The sequence below is a fragment of the Anomaloglossus baeobatrachus genome, chromosome 4 (assembly GCF_048569485.1).
Source record: "Anomaloglossus baeobatrachus isolate aAnoBae1 chromosome 4, aAnoBae1.hap1, whole genome shotgun sequence".
NCBI classification, from domain to species: domain Eukaryota; kingdom Metazoa; phylum Chordata; class Amphibia; order Anura; family Aromobatidae; genus Anomaloglossus; species Anomaloglossus baeobatrachus.
Window position 1 is genome coordinate 12,390,620 of NC_134356.1, and position 15,894 is coordinate 12,406,513.

A 15,894-nucleotide genomic window follows, 5' to 3' on the forward strand; every position below is an offset into this window, starting at 1 on the left:
GGAGGGTATTCTAAGTGTGTACTAAATGGGATGTAGTATCGGGGAGAAGTGTTGCTGCCGGGTGGGGGAGGGGGAGTTAAAGGGGTAATAGATGTGATAAACTTAATTTGGATGCAGATTTGTTATTCTGTTGTATGTATTCTGTTTTAATAAAAAAGTATCTGATTTAAAAAAAAAAAAAAAAAAATTAGTTCTCCTATTTGAATCTCCTATGAAGGGTGGCATCATGGGCTCCTCAAAACAACTCAAATTATCTGAAAACAAAAATTATTCAACATAGTTCAGGGGAAGGTACAAAAAGTTGTCTCAGATTTAAACTGTCAGTTTCCACTGTGAGGAACATAGTAAGGAAATGGAAGAACACAGGTACAGTTCTTGTTAAGCCCAGAAGTGGCAGGCCAAGAAAAATATCAGAAAGGCAGAGAAGAATGGTGAGAACAGTCAAGGACAATCCACAGACCACCTCCAAAGACCTGCAGCATCATCTTGCTGCAGATGGTGTCAATGTGCATCGGTCAACAATACAGCGCACGTTGCACAAGGAGAAGCTGTATGGGAGAGTGATGCGAAAGAAGCTGTTTCTGCAAGCCCGCCACAAACAGAGTCGCCTGAGGTATGCAAAAGCACATTTGGACAAGCCAGTTACATTTTGGAAGAAGGTCCTGTGGACTGATGAGACAAAGATTGAGTTGTTTGGTCATACAAAAAGGCGTTATGCATGGAGGCAAAAAAACACGGCATTCCAAGAAAAGCACTTGCTACCCACAGTAAAATTTGGTGGAGGTTCCATCATGCTCTGGGGCTGTGTGGCCAATGCCGGCACCGGGAATCTTGTTAAAGTTGAGGGTCGCATGGATTCAACTCAGTATCAGCAGATTCTTGACAATAATGTGCAAGAATCAGTGACGAAGTTGAAGTTACGCAGGGGGATGGATATTTCAGCAAGACAATGATCCAAAACACCGCTCCAAATCTACTCAGGAATTCATGCAGAGGAACAATTACACTGTTCTGGAATGGCCATCCCAGTCCACAGACCTGAATATCATTGAAAATCTGTGGGATGATGTGAAGCGGCTGTCCATGCTCGCAACCATCAAACTTATCTGAACTGGAATGGTTTAGTAAACAGGAATGGTCAAATCTACCTTCATCCAGGATCCAGGAACTCATTAAAAGCTACAGAAAGCTACTGGAGGCTGTGATTTTTGCAAAAGGAGGACCTACTAAATATTAATGTCACTTTTATGTTGAGGTGCCCATACTTTTGCACCTGTCAAATTTAGTTTAAATGCAGATTGCACATTTTCTGTTAGTACAATAAACCTCATTTCAATTCAGAAATATTACTGAGTCCATCATTTATTAGATATATGAAACTGAAATAGCAAAAACCCAAAGTGTTAAAGAAAAAAAGGTTAACATTAATAGGGGTGCCCAAACTTTCATATGACTGTACATTGTCTCGTGGGCACATAGCTTTATACAGAAATATCACATGTAATGTCAGCAGATCTACATGAACCCAGTACAGTATTAAAATCAATGTTTTATCTGCTGCAGATCTAACAGTTATACAAAGCTCATGAATATATAATAAAAAAAAAAAAGTGAGCTGGAGTATGACTTTGTATACATGCAGCTTGTAAGCTCATGTTCACACTGGCCATAGGAGGAAGAAAAAAGCCAAAAATAGTATTGACGTTGCTGTAACTGAATAAAAGTATGGTGCATATAAACGTTTACTAAGTACTCTCAGTTTTTGATCAAAACTATGCTGGACTACTTACAGCATGACAAGTAGTCCTGTAATGATAATCTGCTGAATAATCAGTGATTTTATCAAAACTACACAAAGCAGCCCAGTAAGTGGCACATCACTGGAATCAGGATCTCTGCCCCTATGTTATGCTGAGCTCAGATTAGGTGGCAAAAACCTTGTGACATATTCCCTTTAAGTGCTGCAGAATACAATGGTGGTATACAAGCATAAAAATAGGAGTGAAATACATTTAAAGTACCCTGTTTCCCCGAAAATAAGACACCGTCTTATATTTTTCTTTTGCCCTGAAAAAAGCACTATGTCTTATTTTCAGGGGGTGTCTTATTCTCGAGGAGACATGGTTGGGGGTAAGTTTACCCCCCACAAAAAGCAGACCCCCCCATCCCAGGATCGTCATACATACCAGCCCAGGGCGTCTGTATGGCTCCCAGATCCTTCTGTGATCTCCCATCAGGTACGCTGCACGCCTCCCCTGCGTCTGGCTGACATCAGATCACACACACACACACACACACACACACACACACACACACACCAGATCACACTCAAACACCCCACTTCTTCCCACCCACCCCACGATCCCAGCAGCTGTCGTGCTCCTCTACCTCCTGCCCACACTCACAGATCCGATCGCATACACACACTCACAGACAGTATACACGCACACATCTGATCGCACACACACACACACCCCCCACTTCTCCCTGTGCCCTCCGGTGGGCGGTCCCAGCAGCTGTGCTGCAGCCATGCTCCTCTGCCGACACTCAGATCCGATCGCATACACACACACACACACACACATCAGAACACACATCAGAACACACATCAGAACACACTCACACAACCAATCGCATACACTCACACTGACGATATCGCACATAGGCGCTCACAACATCCGGAGATACCACATGCTTCCGGCCATGTGATCCTCCGGCATGTCCTGGAAGGGCACTGCACCGCACAGTATCGCCGCCGAGCAGCAAGTGATATCGCCGGATGGTGGGTGTGGGTGTGTGTGGCGTGTGCGTGGTGTGTGCGCGTTCCGCCGCTGCAGGACCTTTATGCGCTCACCTGCTCCCGGTCGGCGTCTGGCGAGTATGATCGGGGGTCTTCTGTCTTCTCTCTTCTGGGGGTGCCCGCTGCCTATAATGAAGTGTCCTGCAGTGTCTTTAACTCTTTCACCGCTGCATGATACTTCATTATTGACCGCAGCTATGTCTTATTTTCAGGGGATGTCTTATATTAAAGCATCCCTGAAAACTCCTGCTATGCCTTATTTTCGGGGGACGTCTTATTTTCGGGGAAACACGGTAGAATATATAAAAATAGAGTAAAATCCATCCAAATTACAATAAAACTGCCGATGCTGGGCCGAGACAATTATTTACTAATAATAAGACGCAGACTTGGGCCACTTTTTGGGGGAGGAGAGTTTAGTAAAAATTATACAGGAAAGATTCACACGTTCTGGCATTTGGAGAACAAATACCGATGAAATACTGACCAAACGCACTGATGTGTAAGAGCGGCATTATCTGTGCTTACACCGTATACAAATAAAACTCTTAATAAAAAACAGAAAAAAGTTAAAAGAAACAAAAACCCTTTATTTCATTAAAAATTGGAAAATACATTTTGCAGGATATGATTACATGAAGGTCCAGGCCCCAAGGCGGAGGCTGCACTACTGAGAAATTGTGGTGACGAGACAAATGTCCATGAAGAAAACTAATTGTGTTAGGGCAGCGCAGACACAGCCCTCGTGTGGATCCACATCAATGTCCACAAATAATCAGATACAGAAATGTCAGTGTTCGTACAAAAGGAACTGTTTTTTTCTTGCATCCCCCCCCCCATTAAAGGTGAACTTCACTACTATATTGATGAATCTGTAACCAGATACATTATGCATTCCTAGACCTGATGAGGCCGCTGTAAATCTTTGATAAGAAGGCGGTGTAATGTTTTTTGGGAAGTTTTCCCTCTCTGTAATTAAAAGGGAACCAGCCACCAGGATTTTGTTATATACAGGTAAGGCAGTGCCATTCTGGCTTAGGGTGCTGTGCACAGCACCCTACTTTTTGTTGACAAAATCTGGGGCTTGATTGCTGAAATATCTAATCAAAATTGCACTTCACTTTGACGCATACATTGAGGTGGCACGGGTCCCCTGTGTATAATCCTCCCCCTGCGTTTTTGTACTGTATCCCCCCCCCCCCTTTTTTTTTTTTTTTTTTTTAAAAAATATCACATCATGCTGCAATTGCTGCTGTTGGCGACACATTGTCACAATAATTATGTCTTCATTAAAATGGCGCTGGAGTCTGTACCATGATCTCTGGCGCCATTATAGTGAAGACTGAACGGCAGGGAATGCGTGCGCAGATGGAAGAAAAAAATCCGCAAACGTGCCGATGCCACAGTAATGTCTTCAGTAAAATGGCACCGGAGATCACGGACTCCGATGCCCTTTAAGACATAACTATGACAATGCGCCGCCAACAACAGCAATGACGACGTGGCAAAATATTCAAGTAAAGAAAAAGGGGGCATGCAATACAAAGACACAGGAGCAGGAATATACACCAAGGACCTGACCACAAAGGCCTGCTCCTGATGCACACAAAGTGCAGGGCATTTCTGGAACTTCGATTAAAGATATTTCAGCAACCAAGCCTCCGATCGTTCTACAAAAGGTATGCCTGGATTCAGCATCTTAGCACCAGCATGGCACTGCCTTTACCTCACGTAGCAAAATCCTGGTGGATGGTCCTCTTCAAATGTGAAGTCTATGCTTTACTACTCATCCTAATATCGGGAGACACGAGCCTTGTCCAATCTAAGGGAACTATACTACGGCCCTGAGATTTTATTGTTTCTTTTATCCCTTTTTTTAACTGGACTAAAGAGTATTCTAATAGAAAAGATAAAATAAGCCACTAAGTTAACTTTCCTTAAAAAAAAAAAAAAATATCCTCATTTGCCACTTTTCAAAATGTCAACGTTTGCGAAATTGTACTCCAGTACCTTGTAAAGTAGTTTTATTTCCACAGATGAAGACTAAAGTGTAATATTTTAAAAGATGGCGTGACCTGTTCATTTAAGATACTGATCGGCTTAATTTACACCAGTATTTTATAGACAGATTATAATTTTCTGCCTCGCAAGTTTATAATATATATATATATATATAATAAACTTGCGAGGCAGAAAATTATTTATAATCTGTCTATAAAATACTGGTGTAAATTAAGCCGATCAGTATCTTAAATGAACAGGTCACACCAATATATATATATATATATATATATATATATATATATATATATATATATATATATATATATATATATATATATATATATATATATATATATATATATATATATATATATATATATATATATATATATATCCATGCTGACTTGATCGGAAAGAGCTAAAAATTATAGGGCCTTTTGGATTTTTAGCACATTCACATTGTTTCCACTGAATTCTGGTGCGATTAGAATCTTGGCATAGATAGTGAATGTCCGGCAGCGTCACCCGAGTGATTGGTGCATTACTTTACACTGCAGCACGATCTATCCTAGGTCGTTGTCTGCATCAGACAAGACAAAGAACTAGGATATTTTGTTGTGGTAACAATGATAGGAATAAGGGAGGCAGGGAGTAAACTGGGGCACAAACCTCATTAACGAAATAGATTAGGCCTTACGCAGGGGGAGAGGGGGGGGGGGGGGGTGGACAGGTAATGTGGCCGCCTTTTATAATCTCTATTAAAACGTCAAGTAAATTCATAGAATCATATAGTGCAGATTATAAGACTCCTGAACATCTTTCTATCGTGGGGGTCTCATCTGCTGTTCCCCCCTAATATCGTTAAAGAACCCCCACATAAATATAATAGAGCATGAAGGGGCTCGGTGAAGGCGGCAGTGAAGGTGTGTAAGTGTCTGATGGGGTCACACAGCTCATAAAAGGACAGCTGCCCGGCCTCATAATCCAGATAAATTCTGAACATGTCACTGGACATCCTCTGAGGTAACCGGACCGATTTACTTTTGTGCATCACTGAATAATGCAGATTGCACCTTGCACATCTATATAAACACCAGGACTTGTCATTTTCTCCACTTTCTGACTGACGCCCCCTCCTGGCCATACTGGGGTAACACATCCCCAGCCTCCACACCTCAGAGTCAGTGATCTCCACATCCCAGTAATGTCGTCCTGAAGTGAACCTTCTCCTGCTCATCACCTGATAATACTGGAATCTCTCTGCCGTTCTTGGACAGCTCTGTCTTTTTCTTGACCAGGTCGCAGTTTTCAGGTCATCAGATATAAGGAGCTTATTAGCAGCCGTGTTTACATCCAATAATATCTCTTCAGGTTCCTGCACATAGGGAGTCACATTTCCATCTTCTATAATATTAGATAATGTGTTTGTTATCAGTTCCGCATCCCAAACACCTCCATTCTGTTCCCCTCTTTGCTCATCACCTCCATGCTGTCCCCCTGTCTGCTCAGGACCACCATCATGATCCCCTGTCTCATCGCCTCCATCCTCCTCAGGATCACACAAGTCCCCGGTGTCTGGATCCTGTAAGACGGTCAGTGGATCAGTCATGTTACACAGCTCCTCAATGTGCCTCATCTTCCTGGACAGCTCGTCCTTCTTTATTTCCAGCTTCTGGATCACATCAGACAATGACAGTGACACCAGCTCTTCCCACCTGGAGATCTCACTCAAGAGCCTCTTCTCCAGGTGGTCCACCCGTCTCCTGATGTCTATAAACTGGGTAGTGACTCTCTCGGCTTCTACAGTTGCTTTTTCTTGAGCATTTCTCCAGTGCTCCTCTAGAGTCTGGACCTTTTCCTCAGTCTTCTTTCTTTTTGTGATCAGTTTCTGGAGAACATTTCTCAGTTTCATCTTCTTCTTCTCAGAGGCCTCATCCAACATTTCCACCCGATGTCCCCGATGTTCTCCGGCCAAACTGCAGGACGCACAGATACAAGCAGCGTCCTCATTGCAGTAATATTCCAGGATCTTCTTATGGACAGAACATTTCCGGTTCCCCAGAGAAGTGGTGGGATCAGTTAGGACGTGTTCTGGTCCTTTGCTGTGAACCCTCAGGTGATTATCACACAGAGAAGCCTCACACAGCAGACAGGACCTCACAGCAGGTGCAGGCGAGTGAATGCAGTAAGTGCAGAGGATTGAGGAATCATCCACAAGATTAGATCGGAAAGTCTCCACTACATTACACAGAGTTATGTTCTTCTTCAGTGTTGGCCGGTACTGAAACTCTTCTCTACATTCAGGACAGGTGTAAACTCCAGACTCGTCCTGTGTATCCAGCACACGATCAATACATTCCCGGCAGAAGTTGTGTCCACATGTCATAGTTATGGGATCGGTGTACAGGGTCAGACACACGGAACATTCCAGCTCCTTTTCAAGGCCTGCAGATGCCATCGCTGATGGTGTAAGGAAGAAATGAAAGTATAAGTTTGTAAGGAGCAGAAGACACATGGTTATCATATAAAAAACGAGGTTGAGCTTGAAAAGTATGTGTGCTATAAACTTTCTGGTAAAATATGTGTCATATATACATACGCAGAATATATTTCAGCATTCGGTAGTCTGGTTTGACTTATGGATATGACCAGTGCGTGCGCGTATATATATATGGCCGCTCATGTATCAAACTATTCAGATGAAAACATGGAGCAGCATATTGGGCCAGCCCCGTCTACAACTGCGGATGTGAACGGTCCACAAAGTTTAGAGCTTGTATGAACAAAACCTAAAGCAAAAACCTGTGGAACTAATAAAGTGTGTCAGTTACTAGACATCCTTTTAACATCTATACTTTAACCTCTTCCTACCCCCAATCTAGTCTAGGTCCCAACTAGAGAAGGACATGGCCATGAAGTTATAGAAAATAATGTATATGGAAAAGGAGAACTATTAAATAAATAAAATAATATCAAACAACAGCAATTAAAAGAAGGTACCTAAGCTGTATGATAACAGCTCTGCCAAAGATAATGAGCAATGAAATCACAGCCTCAGATCAAAATACTGGGTACTAACATGTCGCTGGAGCACAAACATAAAATAAACAATTCTCAATAATGATAATGGTATACATTGTTCTATATATTTATTTGAAGAATGGATGTCTAATAAATATGTTTAGGAGCCTAAAAAAGGAATAACAAAAAAAAAACAAACAAGTAAAATAAAAACATTAGAGTAATGTGGCAGAACAAATATTATTAATAATAATATAATAAGTCGTGGACAGGATAAAAAGACACACATCCTGTCCACTACCCTGCTTATTTGTCTTTAATTTTCATGACTTTTGTAAGGGCTTAATAGGGCTTCCACAGGGACAGCCGTCGTCGAGTGGGGGCGCCACATTCGTATCATTGTAGGGTGCCAACCTCCGCGGTAGGTAGAGGACAGGAGGGAGGTGCATCTTTTAGGGTGAGAACTTTACCCTCCTGCCTTTTCATTTTCTATTTTGCACTGGGTTTTGGGATTTTTAAGTGGAAATTAAATAAAAATTGACTTTTTAAAGGGTTATATTATTTGTTATGCAACACTTCCCCTTTGTCATAATTCCTAATGTGGCAGAAACAGCAATATTGATCAAGATAGACAGCCCATGCATGGTGGAGAAAGAAGGTAAAGAAACTGTAAATAATAATTATATCAACCCTTAGGTGAAAAAGAAAATAAAGGAGCAAATTTACCAGCTATATCTGGAGCCAAGGAGGTAGACAGCCAAATCCATAGTGTATCACTGCACACAGCAGCTTCATCAGGTGATATCAGATTGTGGGCAGAGCTGTGTTTGATATGTAACAAAAGCTTGTAATGGGTAAAACGTGGAATGGAAACAAAGGAGGATCTAGAGCCAAAAAGCAGAATGGAGTCCTCTCTGCACCACATATTACCTGTGCAGAATCCCAAATAACAGGCAGGTGAGTGGGATAGAGAACCCGGGAGGTAAAGGTCTAGAATATCAGGGATATGTAATATATGAATATGGCCCCACTCACACTTGCGCTATTTTGACGCAAACGGAATCCGTCAGTAATGTCGTACAGTTCATTTATTTACAGTGGAAGCGCGTTAATATGCCGCGTGAGTGTGTCATGCAGTACCCGCTTGTGTCCATATGGTGTCGTGCTTCCACTGTAAATAAATGAACTGTACTACATTACTGACGGGGTCCGTTTGCGTCAAAATAGCGCAAGTGTGAGTGGGGCCTATAGTGCATGCGCATATAAATATATATGAACAAATCAGCAGCCAAAGTCTCTCTCCTGTCCTGTTTGTTACAATGTGTCAGTGCAAGTAATAAAGACAACAGCCTAAGTATCCTGTTTTGAGATTTTGTTACAATTAGTGATGGGTGAATAGGAACTACTTGTGTTTGGATTATTTGTAACAAATCCCAAAGTACTATTCCGGTATTCGTCACAAATTGCAAACGCAATGCAAGTCAATGGGGAAAAAGCATTTTTTTTTGCGTTGTCAAACACTGGAATAGTGCTCTGTATTCGGTAACCATTGTCCAAACACGAATAGTTACTATTCACCCATCTCTAGTTACAATGTATCCGTTCGGGTAAAGAACAAAACAGCAGCCAAAATCTCTTTCCTGACCTGAGTTTATTACAATGTATCAATGACGTTAAGAAACATCAGAAGTCCAAAAATGTGTCCTGTGCTGATGGTTTGTTACAATGTAACAGTGAAGGTAGAGATAGAAAAAAAAAATCAGTTGCCCAAATCACTCTGCTGACCTGATACATTAGTTTGTTACAATGTATCAGTGCAGGTAATAAACATAGAAGCCGAAATATATTATTTTGGGAGTTTTGTTACAATGTATTAGTGCAGGTAGAAATAAATAATAAAATAAATATTAGAGCCATAAAGTATAAAAGCAGAGAGTGATTGTGGTTATTTAATGTGTCATAATGGACACAGTAAGATACAATATGGTGCAAATGTGACAATAAAATCGGAGCGACGACTCTGTAGTTAGGAAAGGACATACGGTAAATCTCATGCGCTATAAGCATGGGGATCACATATGAGGGCGGCGAGATCTGTGCTCACAAGGAAATGCAGAAATCGCTTCATAAATGACCGTGAAGTTAATCACCTTCTCCCAAAAAATGCGCCTGTCACAGAAATCACATCTAAAGCATCACATCCTGATTTTGAATCTCTCCTATGTGTTTAAGAAGAGTATTCACATACGCAGCAGCTGCCACAATACCAATATTTGGGTAAGGTCGGTGTCACACTTGCGATTGCCTCGCATGTATCTTGCGCGAGTCTCGCGTTGCATCACCCGTCACGGACTCACACTCTGCTCACAGGAGCGAGTCGGTTGCATGCATCTCTATGCAACCGACACTTTTCTCACAGGAGCGGATGAGTCCGTGCCGGGTGATGCACCACGAGACTCACGCGAGGCAATTGCAAGTGTGACATCGGCCTTAGTGGTTTAGTCCCCTCTAACTGCATAGTCTGTCTTTCCCTTTGGACTGTCTCTGTGTCTCCTCCAGCCCATTTCTTGGATCCCCCTGACTCGAAGGAATTGGACACAAAGTAGAAGTTGTTTTTTGTTTTCTTTTTGTTTGTTTGTTTTTTGAAACGGGCCCAGGATCCAGCGGCCATACGGTCAGGGGGTTGATAAGGCCCCCGTGCGTCTGTCCGTCGACCCCCCCCCCCCCTCGGACCCCAGGTCTCCTCCCCCTGCGCCATCACAAATGCGCCTGAAGGGGAAGGAGGAGAGCACAGCAGGTGAAGGGGTGAGACAAAAGCTTGTCTCGAGGGATGACTTTCAATAGATCTCTGCGAGGCAAGCTGCTCTGCTACGTACGAAACCCTGAGACGAGACAGAAGCAAATTGTCTACGAATGACTTAACACTGGGTTCACAGCGAAACGTGCGGTGCGCTACGAGAAAGGCAGAGGAGCTTCCAACCGCTCTCCGGTCCACGGGGTGTGCGAGATTACTTGCTGGGGGTGCGGGACCTCCCAACTATCGCTGGCTGGAATGGGATACTCGGCATTGCAGTATTGTCACATATAGGAGGCATTCGAACTTAGAGGTGTTCAGTCATAATGAAGATTTTTTTTTCCCTTCTGGTGTTACTGTTGAATTTGTTTCTAATCAGATCTGTTTTACACTGATGCCATCCGTGTGTTGTTTATGATTTTCTCGGGCCCATAGACTTGTACAGTTAATTTTCATCAATGACACTGATAATAGATTGATGTCTACTTGATTTTGTTGCAGACAAATGATCCGGAAAAAAGACACGGACATGTGAACAGCCCCATAGATCACAGACTTCAGGCATCCTGGGGATGATTGTGTCATGAATTTGTTTTTATCCTTCATGCACCAGTGATTGTACATCTTTTTAAAATAATTTTGGAATAAAATTGATTTTAGAAGAGCGGACGCTGGAGAATTTTTCCTCATAGATCATAATGGTTACATGTTCTACCCATGAACATGTACATGAAAAAACGATGTCTGAATGAGACTGAAGTCTGTGTGTACCAAGGGACCCGTCGGCCAACTGGAGTGGGGCGGGGACCTGCCTCAGACTGGTCATCCAAAACTAAAGGCTCCTTCACATGTCAGTGTTGTCTTGTACCTATGATAGTCTGTGGGGCTGTTCACAAGTATGATTTTTTTTTTCATCTAATCGAAGGGTCCACACAAAAGCACAGAGGCTTGTATGATATTGATCCAATTGTCAGATCCAACTCAACAATGCAAGTCTATGGGTTCGTGAAAAAAAATCAGACAGCACTCGAATGCCATGTTTTGGTAGGGGAACCTCAAGAAACTTTCATCATTTTTTTTTCTTTCTTCTGAGAAAAACTGATGAAACTCTGCCCAAACCCTGATGGTAAAAATGTGCATTTACCAAATTCTCATAATTGTGATTAAATAAAACTGGAAACGTTGTTTGCGTACAAGAAAAATCCCTGACATCTGAATGAGTTCTTATGCGGGCGTCACACAGTACGATATATCGGGCGATATGTCGTCGGGGTCACGTCGGTAGTGACGCACATCCGGCATCGTCTGATATACCATAGCATGTGACAGCGGTAAACGAGCAGAAATACTCACCTTCTCGTTCATCGTTGACACATCGCTCACTTTTAAAACATCGTCCGTCAGGTTGTTCATCGTTCCTGCGGCAGCACACGTCGCTCTGTGTGACACCCCGGGAACGACGAACACAGCTTACCTGCGTCCTGCCGGCAATGCGGAAGGAAGGAGGTGGGCTGGATGTTTACGTCCCGCTCATCTCCGCCCCTCTGCTTCTATTGGCTGGCTGCCGTGTGACATCGCTGGGACGCCGAACGTCCCTCCCCCTTCAGGAAGAGGATTTTCGCCGCCCACAGTGACGTCACCCGGGAGGTAAGTGCGTGTGACGAGGGGTTAACGACTTTGTTCGCCACGGGCAACTAACAAACGACGGGGGCGGGTACGATCGCTCGTGCAATCGCACGATAGATCGTACTGTGTAAAGCTCGCATTAGTCTCCAGCCGGATTATTGAAGTATGCTTTCTCTCAAATGCTACCAAAATTAGATATAATAATAAATATATATATAAAATTATGATTCAAAAATGACCTGGTAACAGGATTCTCCAGGTCAGTATGATACCACCATCACCTGTATCCTCACCCATCTCCCTCACCCCACTATACCGCTGTACGACTAGCTCTATCCTCACCTACTGCATCCTCACCCATCCCCCTTGCCCCACTATACCACTGCACGACCAGCTCTGCCCTCACCTACTGTACCCTCACACATCACCTTCAGGGTATGTGCGCACGTTGCTTTTTACCTGCTTTTTACCTGCTTTTTTGCTGCTTTTTCTTCTGCGCTGTTTAATGCCAAAATGGATGTGTTCTTCTATTCAAGCAAAGTCTATGGGAATTTGGGTTTCTTGTTCACACTATGTTGTTCAAAATGCTGCCTTTTTGTGGCAGAACTTTGGTCAAAAACTCAGCTTTGCAGTGCAAAACCCAAATGGCAAAAACAATTGACATGTTGCTTCTTTGAAAAGCTGAGTTTTTGACCAAAGTTCTGCCACAAAAAGGCCGCATTTTGAACAACATAGTGTGAACAAGAAACCCAAATTCCCATAGACTTTGCTTGAATAGAAGAACACATCCATTTTGGCATTAAACAGCGCAGAAGAAAAAGCAGCAAAAAAGCAGGTAAAAAGCAGGTAAAAAGCAACGTGCGCACATACCCTCAGTCCATTATACCGCCACACAACCTGCTCTGCCCTCACCTATTGTGTCCTCACCGATCCCCCTCATCCCACTATACCGCTGCATGACCAGCTCTACCCTCACCTACTGTATCCTCACCCATCACCCTCAGTCCATTATATCGCCACACAACCTGCTCTGCCTTCACCTACTATATCCTCACCCATCTCCCTCATTCCAATATACCGCTACACGACCAGCTCTGCCTTCACCTACTATATCCTCACCCAACCCCTGTAGACTGTAGGACCTCGCGGACAGGGTCCTCTCCCCTCCTGTACCAGTCTGTTCCTTGTATGATTCATGATTATTATACTTGTTTATTTTATGTACACCCCTTTTCTCATGTAAAGCGCCATGGAATAAATGGCATTATAATAATATATAATAACCATAATAATTTACAAAGGTAAACAATTTGAATTTTTATGTTTTTTAATATTTTTTAAAAAGATTCTTTTACCTTAAATAATATTTTTTATGGGACATTCTCCACAGCAGTACCAATATGTTGGTGATAGGTGTCACGCTGTACTCTAAGATGTACAATAGCAGTACAGCGCAGTAATGTGGGACTGAGAGGATTCCTGAAACTATCTGAGAAGGTAGTTAGCTGGTAAACCACTAGGGGGCATAAAAGTGGAGGAAACGTATGAGCAGGGAATTCCCTAGCAGAGGTAATACTAGTCAAGCTCACCAGATGGCAGTAGAATCGTCAGAAAGCCGTGTCACAACATAAGGTCTTGTAAGTACACAGGTGTAAAGTCTAAATGTAGTCAGAGGGAAGCAAATAGTCAGTAGCTGGGAAATCAGAGCCTAGAAGCGAGGGGGAGTGGGAAGACAAGACAGAATTAAGGTAAACAGATAAGGAACGAACAGGGAGACAGCGGGAGAGACACTGATGGAAACAGACAACAGAGGAGGTTAACAGGTCAGGTGAACACGGAGGTCAGGAGGGGGCAGGGCAGACAACAGGTCACTTAAGAGCAGAACACAGCAGAGCCAGAAATATCACTGGCGAAGTCCAAGAGAAACAGTGCCCTAATAAAGCAGCCTGACCTCCAGAACGAGGCAGAAAGGATTAACCCCTAACGTGACCTGCATCAGAAGTGAAACTAAAAAAAAAGGCTCAGCTCCAGCTGAGCCAGGTGTCAGTCATGACAATAGGGACTTTTTGCAGGACTCCAGCTGCCATGCCAACCCATCAGCACCCCAGGATCTTTTATACCGACACTGATAATGGTGCCTGAACAGACGTGCCACAGCCATTACGAAACGTAGATTCTTCTGTAGTTATACAGTAGTGATCAGAGCTAGCTCTGGTTGCTGCTGTTAGAGGCAATGCTGGCTGTATACCACAGTTGGCACTTGCGCTGTGTAAAGCTCCTGAGCCCCCTTCAAACATCAGCTCCATTACATTATGAGATTATAATTCTTCTGTGTTCATATAGTAATGTGAAGCCAGAGGCTGCAGCACTGATGCCATCATAGGAAGGTTCATCCTGCTGGATGTGTAATGACTTCGTCACCCAACAAAAACATGCCAGCATAAAACATACATGAGGCTATCAAGTTCAGATCAGGCGACCCAAGGACAGTGTGTGACATGCGGATGTGTGAATGTAGTATAGTTCTCCTAATCAGCTATATCACTTACCTGATGTGCAGGGCGTTACAGTAGCTTAAGTATCCATGGTTATGGCCACGAGCAAGTAACAAATTGTCACTATATGAGTGGTTGTAACCATGGATACAGAAGCTACAGTAATGCCCTGCACATGAGGTAAGAGACATGCCTATACCAGTAGAACTATACTACATTTCTAATTGGAGGTATTTGCTAATATTATTATTATACCTACTACCTATTGAGATAGGATCTTGGCAATGGGAATAAACCTTTAAGGCTATGTGCGCACGTTGCGTCGGAGTACCTGCAGTTTATTCTGGACGTTTTCCTTCCCTTGGTTTTTGACCAAATGGCTTTTGGCAATTTTTTAGCGCTAAAAACGCATGCGTTTTTACCGCGTTTTTAGTGCGTTTTTAGCGCTTTTTACCTGCGTTTTCACCTGCGTTTCTGCAGATGCGTTTTGTAGATCAAGACACTGAGAAATAAAGTTGGATTAGTCAAAAAGAATGAAAAAAGAGACAAAAAAGGATAAAATTAACTTTTAATAAAATTATATGGAAAATATCAATTATAATGAAATAATAGCGGTTATGCACATTATAACAGAAAAATAAGTCAAGTTTATTATTTTTTAGCATTTAAATTTTCGGTTATTGTGTGTGTGTAAAGGAACATTAGAACCCTTTAATTTTTGACCAGAAAAGCATGCGTTTTTGGAGCCAAAAACGCTGGGAAAAAGCAGGTAAAAAGCATGAAAAACGCAGGAATTGTGGTTTTGGTTGCGTTTTGCCATTTCTCATTGACTCCAATGTTAAGGAAACGCTGCAGAAATGGCAAAAACAACTGACATGCTGCTTCTTTTTCAGCATGGTTTTTGACCACAAATATGCAAATTAAACGCTGCAGAAAAAAAAGCAAAGTGCAGACAGGATTTCAGCTTTTCCCATAGACTTTGCTGGAAAACAAAAACGCTGCAGCTAAAAACGCTGCAGAAACGCGGGAAAAAACGCAACGTGCGAACATAGCCTAATACTTTAAAAAGTCAATAAAGCCAATGTCTGCCATGTTCTGCTTGGAGTCATAGACAATAAAGTGTCCACGGGAAAATATGAAACAAAAAGAATTTA

General features: G+C 42.6%; 2 protein-coding genes across 2 annotated transcripts in view; both read right to left on the reverse strand.

Annotated features, from left to right (window-relative positions):
• OVCH1 (ovochymase 1) overlaps positions 1-15,894 on the reverse strand; it is a 273,997-nt gene that overhangs the window by 217,169 nt on the left and 40,934 nt on the right. The window lies entirely within an intron of this gene.
• On the reverse strand, positions 5,640-7,262 carry LOC142300903 (E3 ubiquitin-protein ligase TRIM11-like). The gene has a single exon (XM_075341912.1). The coding sequence runs from the start codon at positions 7,260-7,262 to the stop codon at positions 5,640-5,642; it is 1,623 nt and encodes a 540-aa protein (XP_075198027.1).

Coding starts and splice junctions, on each gene's coding strand:
- LOC142300903 (XM_075341912.1), bottom strand. CDS start 7,262: ATGGCATCTGCAGGCCTTGAAAAGGAGCTGGAATGTTCCGTGTGTCTG.